The sequence below is a fragment of the Mobula hypostoma genome, chromosome X2 (genome assembly GCF_963921235.1).
Source record: "Mobula hypostoma chromosome X2, sMobHyp1.1, whole genome shotgun sequence".
Taxonomy (NCBI): Eukaryota; Metazoa; Chordata; class Chondrichthyes; order Myliobatiformes; family Myliobatidae; genus Mobula; species Mobula hypostoma.
In genome coordinates, this window is record NC_086129.1 from 14,146,779 (window position 1) to 14,154,143 (window position 7,365).

Consider the following 7,365-nt stretch of genomic DNA (forward strand, 5'->3'; position numbering starts at 1 on the left):
ACTTCAGGAAGGGTAAGACGAAGGAGCAAATACCAATCCTCAGAGGGATCAGAAGTGGAGAGATTGAGCAGCTTCAATTTTCTCAGTGTCAAGATCTCTGAGGATCTAAAATGGTCCCAACATATCGATGTAGTCATAAAGAAGACAAGACAGCAGCGATACTTTATTAGGAGTTTGAAGAGATTTGGCATGTCAACAAATGCACTCAAAAACTTCTATAGTTGTACTGTGGAGAGTATTCTGACAGGTTGCATCACTGTCTGGTATGGGGGGGGGCTACCGCACAGGGCCGAAAGAAGCTGCAGACGGTTGTAAATCTAGTCAGCTCCATCTTGGGCACTAGCCTACAAAGTACCTGAGAAAAGAATAAACCAATCAATGCTGCTCAATTACATCATGTGGGCAGTGTGCGAATGTTCAGCCAATGAGAAAGGTGATAAACCATTAGTTTAACTGCTGTCAACTTTTAATGTCTGTAAGTAGGGACGACCCACCACAGACTGCGAAAAATACATGTGTTTGTTGAAAAGTACAAATCATTAAAATACAACTTGAGTCTTGGATTAGTACATCTTATAAAAAGTAATAAAAACACAGTGGTTTCCAACATAATTTTGGCCCAATTAAATGGCTGCCCCAATTCACCAGAGTTTCATGTCAATGGTTAAAAAGGCAAACTACCATTTAACTGAACAACAAATTGTGTATGTAAATGAAATACAGGACAGATTAGAACAGGGGTTTGGGACTCAGGGACGTCTACCTCACCGTGATGTCACAGAGCTGCAGGCAGTGAGGTAATGTTTGCTACAGACAGCGGCTCACACTCTAACTTCAGCAATCGAATCTGCAAATCGCACAGTGTTCAGCATTCAGAGTCGACTTGCATCAGTCCGAGCCTACCTTCTAGGTAATTGAGGTAAGGTGAGGGAGATGGCAAGAGGAGGGTGTGGGTGTTGAGTGTTGTGTCAGAGTGTCATACAAACTCGACTTGAATCACTCTGAGCCTGCCTTCCACGTAATTGAGGTGAGGTGAGGGAGATGGCGAGAGGAGGGTGTGGGTGTTGAGTGTTGTGTCAAGAGTGTCATACAAACTCGACTTGAATCACTCTGAGCCTGCCTTCCAGGTAATTGAGGTGAGGTGAGGGAGATGGAGAGCGGAGGGGCTGGGGAATCAGAGTGTCACACAAACTCGTCACAACCTGCCCTCCAGGTAAGTGAGGTAAGCTGAACACCTGAGGAATGGCAACTTCGGTAAGTGTGAGGTGATGCCTTTTGGACAGGGTAGGATTTATGGAGTGAACCAGTGAATGGCAGGCCACTGACAAGTGTTGTACAACAGAGGGACATGGATGTTGAAGTGAAGGCGGCCACACAAGATGAAAAGGAGGTGAAGTAGGTGTTTATCATGCTGGCCTTCATCAGTCAGGGCACTGAGTTTCGAAGTAGCAACGTGAAATTGCGTTTTTTTCTGTCATTGGTGAGTCTGCATTTGGAGTTTACAGCTTTGGTCACCCTGTTTTCGGAGAAACATTGTCAAGCTGGAGAGCGTGCAGAAGAGTTTTACAAGGATGCTATCTGATCCGGGGGGCTCAGTTATAACAGGTGAGGCTGGATCTTTATTCCCTGGAGCACTTGCAGAATGATGGGTGACCATGAAAATTTATACAATATGAGGAGGATGGATATGGTGGACAGTCACATTTCTGAACCTGCGGTTGCAAAGTATTTTAAATAAAAATTGTATCTATTGTCTAATGGAAAGGATGGGGAATTAGAAGTCAATAACACAGTAAATATGGTTTCTTTCTTACTTTCTGTGTTTCGGTAGTAAACTAAACTTGGTGGTTTCTTATCCTCCAAATTTACTGGCTTCACAAACATAATTCCACACAATGTCATTATATGATTCAGCACAATTCAGAATGACTGTGATCTCTCCACGTTTAGTCAGCCCCTTGCACCTGGACCCCACCCACTTAAGTGTAATGCTAACCACTATGTGACCCTGCCATCCTATTCACCGGTGTTTCTGTTCTTCATCTCCCCTGATTAATGATCTGGTTTGTCTTCGTCTTTCTAGAACAAAATCTCAAGGGATACAAAGACCTGGTTCCTGAATACACTGGCCCGCTTCCTCAGAGAAAGGATGACATTCAAGAAGGCCAGGTGGTAATTACAACAAAGCAAAGAAGGAGGAACAAAAACTGGACGTAGAGATACCCCACCCATCACTCCAGACAGCCAAATAATGGACCTCAGTGAAAAGCTTAATTCAGATGTAGTCAGCAGATCTGCATCAGACAAAAATGGTTCAAAGTTTGATGATGTTAAGGATGATGAACAACCACCGGAAAGGAACAATTCAACTCAAAGATCCAACATTTCTGTAATTCAAGAAACCCCTCGCATTCTTTCTCCTAGTTCAAAACCTCACCTTCCAACAAACCCCCTCTGCCCATGAATGGGCATCCTAGCCATGCCCAGGGTTTGGTCTCCTACCGGATGTATTCACCAAGAGGCCACCTCCTGTGTCAATACGTGTATACATACAGCACTCTATCTCCTCACTATACCAGACATGCATTGCCTAAGTGTTCACATGGATTCAATGGCCTTCATCTGCTCGGCAGCCCAGCCACTTTGAACAATATGAACAACCTCAGCGTGTTTGGCAAGATGCCTCCAGGTTGTGGTGGATTCGTTGTGGGAAACTGCCTCTCCAATGCCATGATGAGTCGGACTGTGTTGCCCGTCGTGCTGCCTCCAGAAGAAAGGCAAAGGGATCAGGTTTCAGAGCAGCCAAAAGACGTTCCTATCCCTGCTCCCACCCAGGGCCTCCTCGCCCATGGCTCCAGGGGTGGGCTGAAGGAGATGCCCCTCGCCTAGCCATCAACTTCAGGTACCTCAATAAACTCAGAACCACCAATGCATCTGAAAGTGGCCTCATGTGCTCCAGGGAGTGAAGAGGTGATGAATCTGAGCAAACCAAAGACCTCTTCTGCAGATCTCCCTGGTTTTCAGTCACTTCCTTACCCAGTGAAAAAACAGAATGGGAAGATCAAATACGAGTGCAACATCTGTTCAAAGCGCTTCAGTCATCTATATGACCTAAAAGTACGTACTTTGTTTACAATCTTTCTATTTGTAGGAACTTGCACAGGCTTGCACTCTCTGCTGGGGCTACTCTTTGCATTGGAACTCACATGTGCTTCCTCACTGCTGACAGGGGTGGGACATGCAGAAGTACATAACTACTTGTGTGAAGGGCATTGTTCCCTCCTTCCCTCCTCCAAGAAAGGGATTATTTGTGGCAGATACACTTAAATACCCTCAGAAACTGTGGGGATTTCCGACCGATATTTAAAACAGGTAACACACATCAAAGTTGCTGGTGAACGCAGCAGGCCAAGCAGCATCTATAGGAAGAGGCGCAGTCGACGTTTCAGGCCGAGACCCTTCGTCAGGACTAACAGGTAGACTGCTTATTGGTTTTGTAAACTGTCCAAAGTTCATTTGAGGTTTGACAGGATAGAGAGGGACTGATGATTTGGAACAAGACAGCACTTTCAAAATAAGGAGTTGCTAGTCTGGTGAAATGAGATTTCTTCACCCAGAAAACTGAATTTTTGCACTTTCCTATTGGATGGGTTTGTGGCGTCTCAGTCACCTACCATATTGAAGTAAGTAGTTGAATAATTGGTGCTTAGCTGTTGGAGAATGAAGGGGAAAGGGGTTAACACCTTTCGGTATTGAAAGGCGACAGCGACCCAGGTTCACTTCCTGCCACTGTCTGTAAGGAGTTTGTACGTACCCCCGTGACTGCATGGGCTTCCTCTGGGGGCTCCAGTTTCCTCACACAGTCCAAAGTCACACTGGTTAGTTGGCTAATTTGTCATTGTAAATTGTCCCATGCTCAGGCTAGGATTGAATCGGGGGAATGCTGGGCGGTGCGGCTCGGAAGGCTGGAAGACCAACTCCGTGCGGAGGTAAAAGATTGCCATGAAGTTATTGAATGACGTACAGGCACAAAGGGTTGCCGGCTGGTGGCGTAGTGGCATCAGCACCGGACTTCGGAGCGAAGGCTACCGAGTTCAAATCCAGCCGGCTCCCTTGCACGCTTTCCATCCGTGCTCGGTTTAGCGTCGAGCAAGCAACCCACCTCGTAAAAGTAAGAAAGCCTGCGAAAAAAATGCTGTCATGACGACGTCCCGATGACTCCACTCGGAGTTAAGGGCTTTCTTCCGTTTTCAGAGGTACAAAGGGTAGAAATGCAAGCTCTTGCATTTGTTTATGTTCTCCCATTAATTGTTGTGAGCAGGTTGCTGGTAACTCAGAATATAAATGACAAAATACTAAATACTGTTATGTTTTGTAAATTCAAAACATTGAAACGAATTTAAAGGCAAACAAGGGAGCTGGGAGATAACTCAAGTACGTTTGTTTTTACTTTAAGCGAGAATCACACGTTTGATGTGCTGGCATGATGCCAATGACATACAACCCAGAATTAATTATTCAAACAACAAGGGATGCTTAATCAAACAATATATTTACAGTAGTACACAAGCATTACTGAAATACTAAACACACAACTGTAACCTGAGGAGAAAGCTCTGGAAATACTCTGAGAGGAGAGAGACGCAAAGTTAAGGGTTCAGCTCACTGATGTATCGGAAGAGACAATGGCTACAGACACAGAGGAAGAGGGAAAACTATGATCTAACTCCATTCCTTTCCTTGCAGATGCATTTGAGGATCCACACTAGAGAGAGACCTTTTTCCTGCCACACTTGCGGTAAGAAGTTCACACAACGAGCCTATCTGCAGAAACATTACCTTGTACATACTGGGGAAAAGCCTCACCAGTGTCAGGTAAGAGAGTGCATGCAAGGCAACTTGGGAAATAAACTGAGGTGATTCAAAGAGAGTCAGCCATGGTTCCTGACCTTAATTGTAAAAAGCAGCACATACAATATTGACTCACCCCACAGTTGAATACCATCACTGCTTTCACAGGTAAGGTGACTTTGACAAACCTCTATGCAAAGCAGTGGGGAGTATCTTGATGGGCTGCATCTCATTCTGGCATGCAAACACCAATGCCCTTGAACAGAAAATCCCACAAAAAGAAGTAGATGCAGCCCAGTCCATCACAGATAAAGCCCTTCCAACTATTGAGCACATCGACATGAAACACTGTTGTAGGAAAGCAGCATCCATCATCAGGGACACTCCAACTGACGAGAGTGTGGAAATTTGTCCTTCTGCTTCTGATAGGCTGCCTTGTAGTGATTCAGACAAAACTAGTCGGAGCCTAACTGGCCATACTTATTGAGTCCAGTCTGGCACCAGAGCAGACAGTACCTCAGAATTTTTCCAATGAACTGATCCTGAGATTTTACAAACAGGCTCTGACGGGCCAAGGCCAATGTCATGGGTTCCATCAATTGGAACCCGGGTACACAGGCAGAGAGCTCACCTGCCCTTCACACCTGGAATATTTTACAAATTACTGACAAATCTGCATCAAACCCAGAGTTCTCTGGTGTACTATTAGACTGTTCACATGACATGCTTCTTCTGTGCAGAACTGTCTTGGTTGGCACTTCTCATTATGGAGACCCCCAAAGGGCTGGTTCAGTTGAATGAGGCTTCAGATCATAGATGGCATCTGAAGAGCCCGTGGCTCATTCTGCAAAGCAGAACGGATGGGGGTGGCGGTGGTTGTGAGGAAAGGAAAGAATGTTAATGAAATACAGGCCATAACATAGAACATTTAGAGAAAAAGTAGAGTAGGATTGTGTGACATAGACATTCGCCTCCGTTTTAACCCACATACCCCGTGGGACAGGAATGAAACCCATTTTAATGTGGCACAGTTTTGCTTTTCTTCCAGTGCTTGACTTATCTTTCCTCCTTTTGCTCGGGCAGGTGTGTCACAAGCATTTCACTGGCACCAGTAACTTGAAGACCCACCTTCGCCTGCACACCGGAGAGCGGCCATATCGCTGCAAGCAATGTCCAGCCAAGTTCACCCAACTCATTCACCTCAAGCTGCACGTGCGCGTACCCAACAGAGTGGCCATACGACTGTCACCTCTGCTCCAACAGCTACAAATGCCTACGCAGCCTGAAGAGGCACCAGACACCAAACGGTCCAATGAGAATCATCCCAAGATCGACCACAAGAACAATGGAGGCAACCATCCACCCTCCTCCCTTCATGACAGGGACAAGACTTCCAACCACGATCCAGCAACCCTGGGACCCATCAGGGTCAAGCAAGAAGCCAGTCTATAATTGTACAATGATCATTATCATGTGTGGGACTCATATCGGAGACGAGTTTGTTCTTCTTAGGTCCAGCTCTTATTTATTAAGAAACACAACATTCTCTTTTTTCAATAAAGTTCACAATGACAAAATCTTGATTGATATCTCCAGTGTCTGATGAGAAAATAGTTTAATTATTTAAAATTTCTTCTTGTCAATGGACATGATAAAGACCGATAGTTGTTAATGCTTAGCATCCATGTCAGTGACGTTGTATTTTTCAGGTTCTGCGTGTTGTTTGTGGAAAATTATGTGGACACAATAGGTGCAATGTATTGTTAGTGAGTTGGTGAGATCAAATGTTATATAAAGACAGGTAATTGAATCCAACCAGAAACTTATACTCATAAGTTCCCAGAGTTGAACTCCTGAAGTCTGGCTAGGAACTAGACCTTTGGCAGTTAGGAATGAGGAGGATAACGATGAATTCCTGGGTCAGGGGTCTCAGGGTTTACGATACAGTACTGTGCAAAAGTCTTAGGCACATAGATACAGCAAGGGGGCGTAAAACTATGTATCCCTGAACCTGGAGGACCAGTGAATGATTATGCACCTTGTTTCTGTCCTTTGACCTATTTGGCATGGGTGATCATACCAAGACCTAAAGCATAAAATCATGACTCTTGTCAACATAGCTCTCTGACACGTTGAGGCACACAATCCCTATGACAAGGTTGTAGTCCTCTTGGAGGTCTTTGCACTGGAATAGTAAACTATTGTTCAGGCCAACAGTCTCTGCAGTGGGTCATTGTAAGAGTGAGGGCTGGGCAGGGAAAGCAAATCCCCCCACCAGCAATATCATTCAACGGCAATAGTCTGTTCCTCTCAGTATACTCCTTGCCCATCCTCTGTATTTCCCCCCCTCCCCCTTTCTTTCTCCCTAGGCCTCCCGTCCCATGATCCTCTCATATCTCCTTTGCCAATCAACTGTCCAGCTCTTGGTTCCATCCCTCCCCCTCCTGTCTTCTCCGATCATTTCAGATCTCCCCCTCCCCCTCACAAATCTCTTACTAGCTCTTCTTTCAGTTA

The 7,365-nt window shown here is 45.3% G+C and overlaps 1 protein-coding gene across 1 annotated transcript; it reads left to right on the top strand.

Moving 5' to 3' along the window:
* Positions 1 to 1,348: 1,348 nt before the first annotated feature.
* Positions 1,349 to 6,407, top strand: LOC134340701 (PR domain zinc finger protein 1-like). The gene is made up of 5 exons (XM_063038163.1): positions 1,349 to 1,395; positions 2,634 to 2,860; positions 2,960 to 3,117; positions 4,747 to 4,875; positions 5,935 to 6,407. Exons 1-5 carry the CDS (start codon positions 1,349 to 1,351, stop codon positions 6,301 to 6,303), a joined length of 930 nt encoding a protein of 309 aa, XP_062894233.1. The 3' UTR covers positions 6,304 to 6,407.
* The last annotated feature ends 958 nt before the right edge of the window (positions 6,408 to 7,365 follow it).